The sequence below is a fragment of the Cupressus sempervirens genome, chromosome 4 (genome assembly GCF_028749045.1).
Source record: "Cupressus sempervirens isolate cs-2001-9-10 chromosome 4, ASM2874904v1, whole genome shotgun sequence".
NCBI classification, from domain to species: domain Eukaryota; kingdom Viridiplantae; phylum Streptophyta; class Pinopsida; order Cupressales; family Cupressaceae; genus Cupressus; species Cupressus sempervirens.
The window spans coordinates 372,216,960-372,235,980 of record NC_143121.1 but is presented as its reverse complement, the minus strand read 5'-3'; the positions used below and the strand labels follow the sequence as shown (position 1 = coordinate 372,235,980).

General features: G+C 39.8%; 1 protein-coding gene across 1 annotated transcript; it reads right to left on the bottom strand.

Annotated features, from left to right (window-relative positions):
• Positions 1-484: 484 nt before the first annotated feature.
• Positions 485-1,482, bottom strand: LOC149561616 (acidic endochitinase-like). Its single transcript, XM_089823818.1, has one exon. It carries the CDS (start codon positions 1,467-1,469, stop codon positions 564-566), a length of 906 nt encoding a protein of 301 aa, XP_089679944.1. The 5' UTR covers positions 1,470-1,482; the 3' UTR covers positions 485-563.
• Between the last annotated feature and the right edge of the window lie 17,539 nt (positions 1,483-19,021).

The window sequence follows — 19,021 nt, the reverse complement described above, 5'->3', positions numbered from 1 at the left end:
AGGAAACTTTTCATATCAGCACTACAGTAATAAGATTTGATATATAAAATTACCAGCGTAACCCTTACACCCCTTCAAAGATTCAAGTGCTAGTTTGAATAGTTTAGATGTTTGATTTAATTTATGTCAGTTACGACAACAATTAAATGGTCCAATTTTCCGTTTCAGCTTTAATTTGAATTCGTAATTCCACCATTACATGGCAGAGAGCTCGTAGAAAGTATGAGCAGAACTTTTTGATCGTGTGGTTTAAGACCATTTGATTGTAACACCAAAAGTTTTCAAAAAAGCAATACAAATGCATAACTAAGTGTAGATATTGAACAAATTCTAGAACGTGAGAAAACTTAGCATGCAATTGCTGTAAAATCCACATCAGTAATGAAAAAACTCTGTACAAAAGCAAAGATATTTCATTCAATATAGGGAAATCAGCTACGGCTCCAACAAATTAAAACTCGAGCATTACGAATCTAAACACACGCATCAAGCTGCTGCCCGAGTTATATTATTCAACAATGGGACAATATACTATTCACCAACAATAATTATGAACTCTGATCTCAGACAGAGCCTTTGATAGAGAAGCTGTACTGAGTCTGCTCGTCGTAGAATTTGGACCAGAGCATGACTCCCGCGTACTTGGGTGACTTCTTCAACTGAGGCAGCACATTCGACTTGAGAGTACCCACGGGAATGAAGCCGCTGCCTGCAGCTGAAGAGGCAGCAGGGAGCCCCAGAAAGAAACTGGTTGTTTTGGGAATGGTGCTCGTCCACTGCTTCCACGCGCTCATCAGAGAAGCGCCTCCGTTGACGTATTGGCAAGGCGGGTTGTTGTAGAACTGAATCCAGATGAAGTCAAACAGCCCCGTCTGCAGGGCCTGTCCAACATCGGCGTCGGGGAAAGGGCACTGCGGGGCGGCGCTCAGCAACACCTTCTTCCCTCCGCGAGAAGAAAGAGCCGACACCGCTCTCGCCAAGTCGTCCCAGTGCTCTGTCGTCGCCTCGATGTCGAAGTCGATGCCGTCTAAAACGGCGTCGCCAAGAGGCCGAGACGCAGAGCTCCCGCCGAGATAATTGTTCCACAGATAGTTTGCGACGTTCTGAGCATCTTGCGCAGAGGCGATTGAATAGCTTCCAGCGCCGCCTCCGAGCGAAAGAAACACCTTAATGTTTCTCTGCTGGCATGATTTTATTTCGGCGCTCAGCTTTTTGCAGCCGCCAGAAGAAGGATCGCAGTGACCGGCCAGATTCAGCTGCGGCGTGCGGCCGTTTCCGAAGACGGGGAGAAACGCGAGGATGACGAACTTGAAGTTACCGGTGGCGCAGGTTTGGGTGAGAGAGGCTTCGTTGCCATTTTGGCCCCAGTATATCGCTATGCTCCCCGCAGAGGCAGTCCACAAGATACACGTGGCCAGAGTAAGAGCAGTTAATGCCGCAGCTTTGAAATTAATCTTACTCATCTCCATTGTATGACTTGAAGCGAATTGAGGGGTGCTTCGACTCTCATCCACGCAGTGCGTATATATACTTTAACCACTGCAATTCGAGGGAGATGTTTCATTTTTTTATTAATTTAAAATTGTTTGAGTTTCGCAAGTTTCCATCTTATGATGGGAACTTGTTGCGTGTTTCCGAGGAAAAATAGGTTGATACGATTTGCCAAAGTCATTCGCAGACTTGGATTTTGTTGTTTGTATTTTATGTTTGACAGTGCTCCTGAACAGAGACTTGCCCCCAAAAAATATTTAATATAAACAAAGATGATGCGCAATAAGATGAAACTGTTTAAATCGCATTGCCGTGCGAACGGATCAGTGGGAATTAGTTATGGTCAGGAGACCAGCCACCCCTGTATCTGTGTGGAATGTTTTCCAGCAATTGATCACGTGCGTCCTTCAATGGAAGATTCGATCCAATGAAACATAGGGATACTTCTTGAATTTATATCTAGGCCTTTCATTCACAACATTGCATAATGTTGGGGTTGTCATTCTTTCAACTTAAAATTTCAATTTATGTTTTCATGAAGACCTCAATATCGGGAAACTAGGGCTTGTTGTTTTGATGCTTAAATCACTTCAAATTCACCTTTAAAGTCGTTTCAAAGCTCTCTTTTAACTCTTGCACAATCAAATGGGGATTAACAACTTGATTTCAACCTTAAAATCACATATTATTTACTTCTGCATTAATTGCACAAGTACACTATCACCAAAAAAAATAAAAATTTGTATACTAGTCAACTTTTTCTTCATATACTTACATACACGCTCCAAATCTTATGCACTCTTAACAATAGCTTCTTCTCTTCATGATCTACCTCATACTAACTACACAAGTCTCCAAATTTCTCCTAAAGTTTTAACTAAGTTTTCTATCCTAAATCTTTAATGTTTTTCTTGTAAAAGTTTCTCAATCAAATAATGATTGATGACCAACTACCACTGATTTCAATTTATTATTTAGTGCTTTATTAGACTGACTTTCCAACACAACACATGAACTTGTTGGTTCCTTATCTTTAACAAATGATTCATCAAGGTTTCCTACAAGATCTTTTATGTTTTCTCATTGATTGTTGTTGTTATTCTCATTCTTTATATTTATTTTTTATGTTCCTTCTAGGGTTATGGTTTATCATGTTGTTCCTCATGTTCATCTTACAAAATCTTGCATTGTGTTCCATGTTGTTACGAATGTGACAAACTATAACATTATATCCATATATAGGTCTTGACTAATCAATCCATGTTCTGCAATATCTACTGATATATACAAAGTTGTTGCACTTATAACACATAATGTAATTCCTTATAACATTGGTTCCTCGAATAGGTCTACTTGTTGTAGGGTTGGAGCCTCTAAAAATTCTACCATTATTATTGTTATTATCAAATTTAGTCTTTCTACAGTTTGCTACTTTATGACCAAAACCATGACAATTATAACAATAACCAGAGAGGGTTCTAGATGAATTATCTATGCAGTCCCTTTTCTTATGACCAACTTTATTGCATGCATAAAATATACCTTTGAATTCATTCCTTGTTTTTTAAAGTGATTCAACTTGCTTAGGTTGCTTCAGTACATTAACTTGCTTATGTACATCTTCATATTGTTTTGACTCAATCTTGTTTTGATTATCTTCCTTGTGCTCTGACTGATGGATAACAAGATTGTAATCTTTTCTAACTTCAAACTTCTTAGCTAACTTTTCTCTAATGTATCCAAGACCCATTTGATCATCAGAGGGTCTTTGTATAATGATCTTCTCATCAAGATTCATAGTACTGGAATATAACTTCTCACACTATAGGTTAGATTGAATTAATTCTCCTTTCACAATAGTATTATACTTTTCAAGTTATGTATACTAAAACTGTTAGAGTAATAATTTATTTTCTTATTAATTAAATCATATTGATTTAATTATTAAGTCACTGATTATCTCTAGTTTATTTAAGCTAAATTTTGGGCATATAATAATTAATTCTTTTATCAATTATTATCATGCAACCTAGGTTTGTTACTCGGTAGGGTTTTGATCTTTGTTTATAAGGATTGATCTCTTTGTAATTTATTAATTCAAATTTGATAATAGCAATCTCTTTTTCACTAATTCTATAGATCTTTGAATTCCAGCCTTCATAGCTTTTGCTCCTCTCTTTCTATGACAGGTGTTTGCATGTAGGTGATTCTTGGGGGCTGTGGAGTTAATCTTTCATCAACTTCAACATGGTATCAAAGCTCTAGATCTTCATGCCCCTATTCTGTTTATGGGAGATTTTGTTTGATTTTCATATTCGTTTTTTTTATTTTAGAGGGTTTCAATTTTTAGAGGTATTTAGTATTGAATCAAGGATCATTTTTTTGGTACATTTTGAGCCCAAACAAACCTCACCATTTAATTTAGCACCCAAAAACCCCTATTTCCATGTAAAATTTGTCCAATTTGGACACAGTTGACTAGTAAGGCAAAAAGCGTGCTCCTAGATGTGGGCACACTTCCCAAGGTGATGATTTATTTTTTGTTTAAAATAAATAAATCACAAATAAGGGCTTTGTTGAAAAAGCTAATGATTTGTATATTTTTAATTTTAAAAAAGGTTTCCTTCAAAGAGTTTTTCCTTTTTAAAACTTTTTAATTCTTCCCAAAAAGGACACCTGCATCATCAAAGTGCTAAACAATAGCGAGGTGAGAAAAGTATTGAAACATTACAAGCCTACAATAGGTGTTGATGTCATCATCTTTTGAGCCAAAATTTGATAGCCTTCAAACTGTCTCTTCTATGATTTGTTTTGTCCTAAAAAGTAATATGTGGTTTTTTTTTTGTATCTTTGTCATAAGGAAGCATTTTTTTACAAATCTTATATCATTGAAAGCTCTTGCCGATCTCATTATGATGGTGTAGGTTATTTGGACTTTTGATGCTATTTAGTTTCCTATTTCTATAGTCAAAGCCACAGGTTCTATTTTGTACTCCATGAGACATATCTTGGGTATCTGATCTCTGATTTGATAATTCTTTATATCACTGGAAAATTATTTAGATGCTGGCTATTTTTTCAGATTCTACTCCTAGCACATTCTATTCATTTTTTTTCTTTTTTGCACTATGGTGGTGCAATATCCCCAACGGATTATTGTTTCTTATAGCGCCAAAACTCAATACTTCAAGGGTTCGGTCATTTCGTCAAACAGTTAGCAATCAAGGTCCGGAACTACTGTAATAACCTTGTCTGAAAGAGCTACTTCATTATACCAACTGAACTACGACAATTTGTTAAACACTCTTGATGCCAACTTTAGTTGCTAAATTAAACTTGCAAAGATTTACAATTTGCAAATGTATTATGCTATAATCTTACTTATTAGGTGAACCTGACAAAGAGGAGAATCAATATTGAGTCTTCAATTACTTAAACTGGTCTCTCGCATTTCCTCTGTCAATACTGATCACAGTCTTTGCTCAATGCTTTGGCTCTTAGGGCTTGCTCACGGGAGACCTAACCATCATTGTTCATCATATCATATATACCCTATTTGGAGACTGATGCCGCCAATTTGCTACCCCTCTTCTGCCCAATCGGTGTGCAATTTCTCTAATGTTGGAGCCAATACTAGCCAATGTAGACGTTCGAGCAACCCGATCTACAATTTATACTCTGCCAGGTCTTTGATGTGCATTCATTCTTTTGTTAAGTGATTCTGATCTAAGCCCGCGTGGACGGTATAGCATTGCCCAATGGCGATCAAATCGCGACTGAATGTTAGGAACCTGTGTGTTCCTTCTGTTTATTTTGTTAGAGTAGTGTTGTTGGACGCATATGCTTTGTAAGTCGTCCCGTGAGTATATTTTATTATCCCACATGCATAGGTAGTATTACTTTTCTAGATCGTACTCAGTATATAAGAATAGGTTGAGGCCCTTGATGGGCACGGACGAATTTATTGTATTGAGCTTGCTCAAAGGAGGTTACCCCCTCGAAGTGGCCTGCGATCAGTAGATTCATTCTGAGTTCTGCTATCACTTTGTATTCTGTTATTTCGAGCATTCTCACGATATTGCTATAAGGAGGTTCTTCACATCTGGTATCAGAGCACTCTCTTGGGCTCGCTGGGTGGAAATTACATCAAATTTTTTTTCTGTCGTGGCCTTCAGGTTCCTCTCACTTCTAATATCTCTTGTTATTGCAATAACTCTTTTCAGTTGTTCTGTCTGTGAGTGAATTTTTCTAAGTCGACTGTTCAAAAAAAAAAAAAAAAAAAAAAAAAAAAAGAGTAAAATTTTTTCTGTTTTTTAGTCGTAGCTTCCTTGTTTGCTTTCTGTTTCTGCTCATACTTCCGCAGAATGTCTACAATATCATTTCGCATACTTCCTTCCTTGGCAACCCAACCCCAAATTTTACATATCAAAGCCCTAAATCCCTCATTTATCTAATTTTAGGGTTTGCCCTATCTTTTTCACCTCTCATCCAATCGCCACCAAACTGAGCCACAAGATTCAATTCCTCATTTTGCTCCCTTATCCCTCTTGGACTGTTCGCCTCATTTCGCCTCCCTACCCTTGAAACCCTCATTTTTCTGTTTCCCTTCTCCCCAGATAGTCTCCCACCACCCGTCGAACACCCATTTCCTATCTGAGTTTTACCCAAATCCAAGTTTGCCGTAACTAAAAAAGTTTTTGTTTCTCATCTTCTACCCATTTCAAAAAAAAAAAAAAAAAAAAAAAAAAAAACCTTGCTTTATGGTTGTTACGCGTACAGGAGCAAAAATCATGGAAGAAGAAATGGCATCCCTCAAAACCAAACTTCAAGATCTGGATGACAAAATTCTGGGTCTTAACTTTCAGCAGTCCGCCATGAGCCGAAACCATTCAGGAGATACTGGGTCCTCTTCTGGCAATTTTCGTGGACCAAAGCTTGATTTTCCACGCTTCGATGGTTCTGATCCGACTGGATGGATCTATAGGGCAGAGCAGTATTTCAGCTTGCATAATACTTTGGATAACCACAAAGTCCCCCTTGCATCTTTTCATTTGGAACATGAAGCTCTTTAATGGTTCCGTTGGTACATCAAGGCTAATGTAGGCCCAACGTGGAGAGAATTGTGCACCCTCATTTTGGAGCGCTTTGGCCCTAGTTCCTTTGATGATTTCACAGGAGCACTCACTAAACTGCGTCAAACAGGCACTGTAAGAGAATACCAGATAGAGTTTGAAAAATTAGCTAATCACACAGAGGGCTTGTCTGATGAATTCTTCCGTAGTTGTTTTGTCAGTGGTCTGAAGGATGCACTTCGCTCCGAAGTCAAAATGTTTCGACCTACTACAATGATGGAAGCCCTTGGGTTGGCTAAGTTAGCGGAAGACAAGATTAGTGCTCTACAACGCTCCAGATCTAATTTTGTTCCATTCAGAAATACAGGTTCTCACAACCCTCCAGTCATACCAGCTCCCAGAACTACTCCGATCAAGCACTTGTCTGAAACAGAGATGCGAGTCAGGCGAGACAAAGGGCTTTGTTATAATTGTGATGAGAAATGGTCTCGGGGCCATAGATGTGTTCAGCAAAAGCTCTATCTCTTGGATGTGGATTCTCCACCGGAACTGGAAGAATATGTAGATGCTCAGGAAACAGTGGATGATGAGGTTGAGCCTCACCAGCCTGAACCTCCGTCACCAGAAGCTCCACCAGAGATATCTGTCCATGCTTTGGCAGGAGTCACTACTCCACAAACCATGCGGGTCCAGGGTTTCTTCAAGAAGATCCCTCTTACTATACTCATTGATTCTGGTAGCACTCATAACTTCATTGATCCATGAATAGCCAAACAGGCTGATTGCTTTATCCATCCCTGCTCTAGCTTTGAAGTCATGATTGCCAATGGGGGCACTTTACCTTGTAAAGGGAAATGTCGCAATGTGCGTCTCTCTATTGGCGATTATAACATGCACTCTGACATGTTTGCCTTACCCTTAGGTGGTTGTGATGTGGTTTTGGGTGCCCAATGGTTACGCACTCTTGGCCCCATTCTCTGGGATTTTGCTGAACTTTGGATGCAGTTTTCAGCCGAGGGGCACCAACACACTTTGAAAGGCTTACAACTAGGGTCTCTCAGCATCATCAGTTCACACCGTATGGAAAAAATTCTTAAGAAGAATTCACATGGTGTCATCGCTCAGCTCCATTCCATTCAGATGCAGCCATCAGCAGTCTCTAGCACTCCTGCCGATCTCCAACACATTTTGGACAAGTATTCTGGTGTATTTGCTGAACCTGTGGGATTACCTCCTTCTCGTCCAGAGGACCACCGTATTCAGCTCCTTCCTGGCAGTGTTCCGCCCAACATCAGGCCCTACCGCTACCCATTTCATCAGAAGACCGAAATCGAGATACTTGTCCGTGACTTACTGAAGCAAGGTATTATTCGCCCTAGTACCAGTTCCTTTTCTTCTCCAGTTCTGTTTGTTCGCAAAAAAGATGGGTCATGGCGACTCTGCATTGATTTCCGAGCACTTAATCATCTCACTATAAAGGACAAGTTTCCCATTCCAGTTGTTGATGAACTTCTTGATGAACTTCATGGGGCTCATTTTTTCTCCAAGTTAGATCTTCGTTCTGGGTATCATCAAATTTGGGTTAATGAGGAGGATATACCTAAAACTGCCTTCCGCACACATGATGGTCACTATGAATTTTTAGTCATGCCCTTTGGCCTCACGAATGCTCCTTCAACATTTCAGGCAGTGATGAATAACATATTTCGACCATACCTCCGGAAATTCATTCTGGTCTTCTTTGATGATATCCTCATATATAGCAAAACTCGGGCTGAGCATCTCCATCATCTGGAGCTTGTCTTGCAACTTCTCTCTGATCATCAACTCTGTGCAAAACTATCTAAATGTGTGTTTGGCCAGGAGGAAGTGGAGTATCTCGGGCATATTGTTGCACACCATGGAGTGCGGGTGGATCCTACAAAAATAGATGCCATGAAAACTTGGCCGCATCCTAAAACTCTCAAGAGCCTTCGGGGTTTTTTGGGGTTGACTGGCTACTACCGCAAGTTTGTCAAAGATTACGGGAAAATTGCAGCACCATTGACAGCTCTGTTAAAAAAGGATGCCTTCTCCTGGACCCCTGTTGCTGAGACTGCATTTGAACAACTGAAACAGGCTATGTGCAGTACACCTGTTCTCGCAATGCCAGATTTTTCCAAACCCTTCACTATTGAGAGTGATGCTTGCGGCAATGGATTGGGTGCTGTTCTCCTGCAAGATGACCATCCTATTGCGTTCACTAGCAAAGCCCTCTCTGGTAAGAATCTAGCCCTCTCTACTTATGAAAAAGAAATGATGGCTATTTTGCATGCTGTACAGAAGTGGCGGCCATACCTCTTAGGGAGTCATTTTTGCATCAGAACCGATCACCAAAGTCTGAAATACTTCCTGGAACAATGGGTATCCTCTCCTACACAACAGAAATGGGTCAGAAAACTCATGGGGTATGATTATGAGATCACCTACAAGAAGGGTAAGGAGAATATTGTGGCAGATGCTCTTTCTCGCACATTTGATAATCAAGCTTCCCTTTCCGCTATTTCTATGCCCATTCCCAATTGGTTAGCGTCTGTTCAGCAGGGCTATGACAGTGACTCTTCTTTATCTCAAATCATTCACCAGCTAACCAATAATCCTTCTGCTATACCACATTACTCTTGGGATGGTGCTTCTCTTCGATACAAGGGTCGGCTAGTGCTTCCTCAGAACCCAGCTCTACATCAGGCTATTTTTTATGAACTCCATGCTTCTCCTTCAGCAGGGCACTCAGGCTTCCTCAAAACTTATGAGCGAGCAAGGAGAAACTTCTTTTGGAAAGGGGTGAAACAGACGATTCAACAGATGGTGGCTGAATGTGATACTTGCCAACGCCACAAGGGTGAAACGACCCTCCTTCCTGGCTTGCTCGAACCATTGCCCATCCCTACACGGATTTGGACTGATATTTCTATGGATTTCATTGAAGGGCTTCCTAAATCCGGTGGCAAGACAGTGATCTTGGTTGTGGTTGATCGTCTCTCGAAATATAGTCATTTTTGTGCCCTCAGCCACCCCTATACTGCCTCCTCTGTTGCACAAATCTTCATGGACCAGATATTTCGTCTTCATGGACTCCCTTCTTCCATTGTCTCTGATCGTGATGCAACTTTTACCAGTCATTTTTGGACTGAACTGTTTCAGAAAACTGGCACCAAACTGAAGATGAGTTTGGGCTATCACCCACAAACTGATGGTCAAACTGAAATTGTCAATAAATGCTTGGAAACTTATCTTCGTTGCTTCACTTCCGAATAGCAACATCAGTGGGCCAAGTGGCTCCCTTTAGCTGAATGGTGGTACAATACCTCTTACCACACTGCCTCTAAAATGACTCCATATGAAGCAGTCTATGGTCAGGCACCTCCAGTGCTCCTTCCCTACACTCCCAACAGCTCACCAGTCCAGGCAGTTGACATAGTTCTCCGCAGCAGGGATCAGATTCTTCATACCTTACAGGATAATCTTCACATGGCCCGTAATAGGATGAAACAGCAAGCAGATCAACACCGTTCTGAGCGCTCATTTCAAGTTGGGGATATGGTTTTTCTTCGTCTACAGCCATACAAACAATCCTCCCTAAAGCTGAAAGGGCGTCATAAGCTGGCCCCAAAATTTTATGGGCCTTATAAGGTTCTGCAGAAGATTGGTTCAGTTGCTTATAAACTGGAACTTCCTCCTTCTTCCCGCATTCATCCAGTCTTTCATGTTTCTTGTCTAAAGAAAGTTCTGGGTACCACTGTCAGAGCACAAACTACTCTCCCTGAAATGGATACGGAAGGATCCATTATCCTGGAGCCGGTGGCAATCATTGACCAGCGCACTCGCCAGCTTCGCTCTCACTCCATCTCTGAGGTCTTGATTCAGTGGCATGGCATGCAACCAGAGGATGCTACCTGGGAACCCCTTCTTCAGATTCAACAACAATTTCCACACCTTAAGCTTTGAGGACAAAGCTTTTTTCTAAGGGAGAGGGGATGTTAGGAACATGTGTGTTCCTTCTGTTTATTTTGTTAGAGTAGTTTTGTTGGACGCATATGCTTTGTAAGTCGTCCCGTGAGTATATTTTATTATCCCACATGCATAGGTAGTATTACTTTTCTAGATCGTACTCAGTATATAAGAATAGGTTGAGGCCCTTGATGGGCATGGACGAATTTATTGTATTGAGCTTGCTCAAAGGAGGTTACCCCCTCGAAGTGGCCTGCGATCAGTAGATTCATTCTGAGTTCTGCTATCACTTTGTATTCTGTTATTTCGAGCATTCTCACGATATTGCTATAAGGAGGTTCTTCACACTGAATTTATTGCGGGTCGGAAGGTCTGATCATAAATTCACCATGGATACTGTGTAAGACTTGCCTGCTGTTAGTTGTAATAATCATCCCACCTTAGTCAGGAGATCCTCGCACAGTTTTACTACTAAAGAGATATACTGCATCAAATTACTCAAAATACTGTTCTTGCAATACACCGTTGACATAAAGACATATGATGTCAACAACGAATGTCTGCAGAGAATCATGAGCGGTTGATTACTGTCTTATAATACACCCGACCCCTGGTATAGCTATGAAGCGCTCCACCATGAATGATAATTGTCTTACGCCACGGAATTGATATTTTTTGCAATCCGTAGGATATTGTGGGTCAGTTAATATGAGCCGCCTAATATTAAACCCCGTGCCTTGAGTCGTGTGTAACTATGGAGCGTGGTTGAGATATGCTTCCCAATCCATTAATCGTGATTACCGCTTCGAAAATTGATGAGTTATCCCTCTATATTCTTCAAACTCGGCTGCTTCCTCAAACTCGATAATCGCCTAGCTTCCAGCTTAGTCTTTTCAATCTGTCGGGTTTGCTTAATTGAATATTCAGAGCCGATGGATCTCAATTTTATCCGCCCTCATCAGTTTATCGCCGCCACCGGATATTATGAGCAAGTTAAACTTGCGATTGGAGCCCAACAGTTAAGATTCGATCCACCTAGTTAACTGATATCAAAACCTTTCTTCTTTAATCAGCAATCGAACCCCTTCTAAGCCCACTGAAAAACTGAAACTCGCCTACGCTACAATTCCTCAATTCTGCCTTGAATCATCAATTCTGCCCCTGTCCTGATGATCTAAATCGAATCCTCCAAAAATAGTGATACAAGAACCACAAAATTGGCTTTAAGCCACAGATAATCATCTTGATGAAATGACTGAATGTCACCTCCAATCTGCAATAATTCAAGTGATATTTCACACCCTCAAAATTGCTTACCGATTGAGAGTTATCGTTCTCAATGGCCAACTCTGACAATTTGCGAAAACCCTAGGTTCCACAATGCACATGTGATTGAATCACAATCTGATATCAAAAGACAGATAAACAACTACCTGATTCGAATGGAGCCCTAGGGTGCCTATTTATTCTTTTCTTTCCACCTTCTCCAGAGACTTCTAGAACATTTTTGATCTTATCTCTTAAGTGACTTTATTAAATATTTTATAATCCAAGTCACTTTATTAAATTAATTAAATATAAAGTTGCCTTTTAATATTTATTTATTTGATAACTTTATAAGTAATTAACTTAATATCATTTATTTATTTAATTAAAATGATTAATTAGTCGTCCTCATAAAATATTCATTATTTTGGGCAACCAAGTTAATCAAATTAATTAATCAGACTGCCACCGAAAATTGGGGACATGACAGTCCGCCCTTCCTGAAATTGCTTGTCCCCAAGCAATGGCTAAACCATGAACCAATCAGCCTGCCTGGATCCCAAATGTAAATCTGTGTATCATCCCAATCCTCACCATATTCTCGTGGAGAAATCATCAATATCAACAACTGAGAAACTGTACTCAATACCAAACGACTTGACAACTCTGATGAAATTATCTGAAAACCAACTGTAAATGTCGATAGAAGAAAACATTCTGCGGAACTCAAGCCAACTGAAACATCAACTCTATCAAAACTCAAGTTCCTATCTAATTGACACCCACACCCAACTGCACTATGGATATGACAACAACAATAGGTACCTGAGTTATTGCCATCAAATCCAATCCCTGATAAAATGCTTCGGGTGTGTCAATGCGGCAAGCTATTTAACTTGCAACTACTAATTCCATTTTCAAAAGATGGTGCCAATCCATCCCCTAATGGATGGTAAGAAACTGGAGCCAATCTACATCTGCGTGAAATAAAATCTTCTATCTCTGTGTCAAAAGAAAAATGATGAGCGAACCCTACCGCATAACACCGATAAGAACCTCCAAACTCTGTTGCTGGCTCATCATCACTGAACTGGGAATCAACAGATGGCTCCAATTTCTGACTCCGAGTGACTGTAGGCTGGATAGGATCCCGTGCATTCTACTCAGCAAACCCTTCCTCGAGATCCCCGTGAAGTAGCATAGTAGAGAGGACCACTATAATCTTCTCAACCAATTTGCAAATAATACTAGTATCTTGGATGAGAACACCTTCTGTCACTTTATGTGAGTCCAAATGAACACATGCACTATCTAGCAAATACTCCATGAACGGTTCAGTGCAATAAAAATTATATGAGGAAACATTAACATACTCCCCTTTACACCACAATTGGCCCTCCTGTAAGGGTGGCATACTCAACTGTACCACACTATCAACTATCTGAGAAGAATCAATCTGGAAACTTGACTCTACCGGTATCCCGAACTCATTAGAACTAGCTACTACCAAATCCTGAATATGTGTGTCAGCCTCAAGAATATGCTCCTTAGTAGCAACTGCGGAAGTGTACTTACCATCATCCACCTCAATAGTCAAATGAACTGGGTCTGGGGCTGGTTTTGGCCACAAATGCTCCAACTCCATGGTCACCTCCTTCAACTAAAACTGCGACTTCTGTAGATCCCGCCATGTATCCTCTAAAACCTCAGTAGTCTCTATGAGCTCCTGGGAAAGCTCACTCACCTCTTCTTCATGATCCAAGAGTGCCTCATAAGCTGTACTTCCCCACTCAACCAGGTGATCACGGTCGGCTACCAATCGTAAGTAATCTTGCTTCAAAATTCGTATAGCTTCACGCAAGGCATGAATCTCTACCAAAGAAAGGTAACCACCACTGGTCTCATCTACCATAGAAGTCCCCCAACTAGTAATAGCCAACAATTGTCGAGCAGTATCAAAATGCTCACAAGCGATAGCAATGTCTTGCTCACTAACTTTCAACTGGCTAGTCACATGATGGCTCTGGCTAAACTATCTTCCACAAACCTCCTCTGTCACATTGTCTAAAGGAGTATTTTCAAAGTTATTGGTTTCTAAAATATTGTCATCCATATCTTGCGAATCCTCTTCAAAACTCATATCAACATCCAAAATGTCAAAAGTTGTTGTACTGCTATCAAACTCCTCTGTACCCAAAGAATTTGTCAAGGAAGCTGAATCTTCAAAACTGTCCACTTCATCCTCCTGGATGTCATCAAGGCCAAAACGATCCTAGGACTCATCTGTACCTACTGTCAAATATGAAAAATCTTCAACACCTTCCAGCAAGAATGGTCGTCTACATATATAAACCAAACCCAACACCGGTGTATAAAAACTAATACCAACATCGGTCAAGCTGCTGGCACAAAGAAAGACAACACCGGGTATTCGGCTAATCCAGTCCATGATAGTATTTAAACACTCATTGCTACCATTAAGTGTTAACGATCTCCATTCAATTGAATCCCAAATGCTGCTGAAACATTCCCGAATCCATATACAAGAAACAGCTGGTAACTCAAGCAAACTCCTTACCTGAGTAATGTGACCAATACCAACTATCTCCACATATTTGTTTGACCTTGTCCTTGTATCCTGGATGTGAATGTTAGATGAATGCGCAACATTATCAGCAACCACATATGACCCATCAAATGTAGAAAGCTGAGTGTCAGGCGTGCAAGATGAAACTAAGCTTAGCTCCATGCCATGCTCATTCTCATGTCTCTCCCAGTCCTGTAAAGCCAAAGTTGCTCAAGTGTCCTCAAGCTTGCAAGAAACCTTGTCAATTTCCTCCTTCCTTCTCAAGGCATCTGAGTAGTCTCTGACAAGTCTAAGAAGATGGTCCCGATCTGATAGAAGATGTAGATAACTCAACTTCATTGTTCCCATTCCTTCACTAATTTCCTGTAAGTCAAAGCAAGAAGATTTTGCCTGAACTCCCTTATGTCTTCCTTGTAACTGAATCATTCAGATGTGCTCTTCTATCATCTCCCGTATCCTGTCATGATGAGATAAGGAAGTCACGATACTATCTTCACTTACCTTCAGCTGGCTGGACAAATTATGTGAAGTACTGTCAGTTTCAACCTCATGTGACAAAGCGTCTAACTGAGCTTGGTACTCTCTTTCAGCAAAATCATGAATACTCAGTGTTTGCTCATCTCTACCTAGTATCTCACCATCAACATCCTCATCATCATCTGAACCCACTACTCTACCTGTTGGAACCAAACCATCCTGAGTACCTGAAACATCACCCTTGGGAAACCTGTATACAACTGTCTCAACTTGAGTACCAAGTTGACAGTTACTATCCATCAGCGTAATATCCTTCACCACTTCTTCCTGTGACCGAACTGAAACCTCTGACCGGTTGCATACTTGTTTCTCAAACTCCTCATTAAGGTTCCTAGTAACATCTCCCACTATATCAGCTAGTGCTTTGTGAAAAGATTTTCTGAATCGAAATCCAGTTGACTTGTTCACCTTAGTTGGGTCGGATAGCCTGTCATTCATACGGTGGTGCTTAACCAATAGTTCAGACATGTTATGACTTATTTTCTTGAGCTCATCCTGAACGTCTGAATAGTCCTCCCTTCCACAATTCCGACTCTGAATACTGTGTCTATTACTTGTCCAAGATTGTGTCCTCGGAGACTGTGTTGTACCTGTCCATCTTGGTTGAAGTAGAGTGTTGATCACTCATGTAAGTCGGTTCTCACCCCACAGGATGGCAAGAAAACCGCTCTGATACCACTGCAATATCCCCAATGGATTATTGTTTCTTATAGCGCCAAAACTCAATACTTCAAGGGTTCGGTTATTTCGTCAAACAGTTAGCAATCAAGGTCCGGAACTACTGTAATAACCTTGTCTGAAAGAGCTACTTCATTATACCAACTGAACTACGACAATTTGTTAAACACTCTTGATGCCAACTTTAGTTGCTAAATTAAACTTGCAAAGATTTACAATTTGCAAATGTATTATGCTATAATCTTACTTATTAGGTGAACCTGACAAAGAGGAGAATCAATATTGAGTCTTTAATTACTTAAACTGGTCTCTCGCATTTCCTCTGTCAATACTGATCACAGTCTTTGCTCAGTGCTTCGACTCTTAGGGCTTGCTCACGGGAGACCTAACCATCATTGTTCATCATATCATATATACCCTATTTGGAGACTGATGCCGCCAATTTGCTACCCCTCTTCTGCCCAATCGGTGTGCAATTTCTCCAGTGTTGGAGCCAATACTAGCTGATGTAGATGTTCGAGCAACCCAATCTACAATTTATACTCTGCCAGGTCTCTGATGTGCATTCATTCTTTTGTTAAGTGATTATGATCTAAGCCCACGTGGACGGTATAACATTGCCCAATGGTGATCAAATCACGACTGAATTTATTGCGGGTTGGAAGGTCTGATGATAAATTTTCCATGAATACTGTGTAAGACTTGCCTACTGTTAGTTGTAATAATCATCCCACCTTAGTCAGGAGATCCTCGCACAGTTTTACTACTAAAGAGATATACTGCATCAAATTACTCAAAATACTGTTCTTGCAATACACCGTCGACATAAAGACATATGATGTCAACAATAAATGTCTGCAGAGAATCATGAGCGGTTGATTACTGTCTTATAATACACCTGACCCCTGGTATAGCTATGAAGCGCTCCACCATGAATGATAATTGTCTTACACCACGGAATTGATATTGTTTGCAATCCGAAGGATATTGTGGGTCAGTTAATATGAGCCGCCTGATATTAAACCCCGTGCCTTGAGTCGTGTGTAACTATGGAGCGTGGTTGAGATATGCTTCCCAATCCGTTAATGGTGATTACCGCTTTGAAAATTGATGAGTTATCCCTCGATATTCTTCAAACTCGACTGCTTCCTCAAACTCGATAATCGCCTAGCTTCCAGCTTAGTCTTTTCAATCCGTCGGGTCTGCTTATTTGAATATTCAGAGCCGATGGATCCCAGTTTTATCTGCCCTCATCAGTTTATCGCCACCACCGGATATTATGAGCAAGTTAAACTTGCGATTGGAGCCCAACAGTTAAGATTCGATCCACCTAGTTAAGTGATATCAAAACCTTTCTTCTTTAATCAGCAATCGAACCCCTTCTAAGCCCACTGAAAAACTGAAACTCGCCTACGCTACAATTCCTCAATTCTGCCTTGAATCTTCAATTCTGCCCCTGTCCTAATGATCTAAATCGAATCCTCCAAAAATAGTGATACAAGAACCACAAAATTGGCTTTAAGCCACAAATAATCGTCTTGATGAAATGACTGAATGTCACCTCCAATCTGCAATAATTCAAGTGATATTTCACACCCTCAAAATTGCTTACCAATTGAGAGTTATCGTTCTCAATGGCCAACTGTGACAATTTGCAAAAACCCTAGGTTCCACAATGCACATGTGATTGAATCACAATCTGATATCAAAAGAGAGATAAACAACTGCCTGATTCGAATGGAGCCCCGAGGTGCCTATTTATTCTTTTCTTTCCAACTTCTCCAGAGACTTCTAGAACATTTTTGATCTTATCTCTTAAGTGACTTTATTAAATATTTTATAATCCAAGTCACTTTATTAAATTAATTAAATATAAAGTTACCTTTTAATATTTATTTATTTGATAACTTTATAAGTAATTAACTTAATATCATTTATTTATTTAATTAAAATGATTAATTAGTCGTCCTCATAAAATATTCATTATTTTGGACAACCAAGTTAATCAAATTAATTAATCATACTGCCACCGAAAATTGGGGACATGACAGGTGGATATCTTGTTTGTTTTAGGTCTAGGGATTGGTGTTGTTAATTAAGATGAATTGGCATGGGTTGTACTATCTCTTGTATCATCTTTATGTCTCTTTTGATCTTTGTTGACATCCTGTTGTAATATTTTTGTAAATGCATTGAAAGAAAGTGTCACTCTATTGCATTTTAGGATCTTGCACATCTTTGTATTTTGTTGTATTCACACTACATTATAAAGTTCCTTGGGGGGTTTCATGTTGGCTATTTTTGCCATCTTCCTTTGTCAAGTGAGTTCTCCTCCCACAAAATTAGTGTAATAATGTGTCAATGACACATGCCATTATAGGTGTTTGTACTTCTTTTGCACTCTCAACATTCATGGTTCTTCTTTCTACAAGAGATATTGCATTCACTTTCAGTGTTCGTGTCTTACCTCTTAGAATTATAGGGGAGTTATGTTGGTTCTATTTCTTTCTTGGTTTGATGGAGTGAGATGTGTATTTAGTATTTGATCCTATGTACTAGGCATTTGTAGTGGCTCGATACTTGTGCATTTCAATGAGATGGATCATTTACCATATAGACATTCTTTGATTCCTATTTTTGGAGGCCATGAAGATACCTCCATATTTGATTGATCAGCTCTTCAGACTTAGTCTTCTCTACCTAGTCATGTTCTATATAGTGGAGGTTCTTTAGATCAATACTTTAATAGTTTTTGTAGCTTCATGCTTCAATGGTGTTCTTCATGGTCACCTTTTGTTCCTATTTTCTGGGATATTCCCTAGTTTGGAGGCTTTTTTAGTCCTTCACTAGTTCTTTTCAGCATTATTTCCATCTCCTTTTGGAGTAGGGTTTTCCCCACATGGTTTTTTATTTATTTCTCCTCTTTTCAGAGATTTGGTTGCGCTTGGGTACCTCATTAGGCCTTGTTGTTAGGACCCTATTCTACTTTAAGTAGTAGTTTCTAGGTTCTTAGCTACTTCCTAAATTTATCTTAAGGGGGGTGTTAGAGTAATAAAGTTTTTTATTGTTATTTAAGTCATATTGATTTAATTATTAAGTCACTTATTATCTCTATTTTACTTCATTAAAATTTGGGCATATAATAATTAATTATTACCATGCAACCTAGGTTTGTTACCCATTAGGGTATTGATCTCCTTTTATAAGGATTGATCTCTTTGTAATTCGCTAATTCACTTTTGATAATAGCAATCTCTTTTTTTCTCATCAATAATGTCTCATCTATGGATCTTGGAATTTCAACCTCCATAGCTTTTTCTCCTCTCTTTCTATGATAGGTGTTTGCATGCAGGTTATTCATGGGAGCTATGGGGTTGATCTTTCATCAACTTCAACAACA

Excerpts from the sequence above, each read along its gene's own strand:
- LOC149561616 (XM_089823818.1), bottom strand. The coding sequence starts at position 1,469 with ATGGAGATGAGTAAGATTAATTTCAAAGCTGCGGCATTAACTGCTCTT.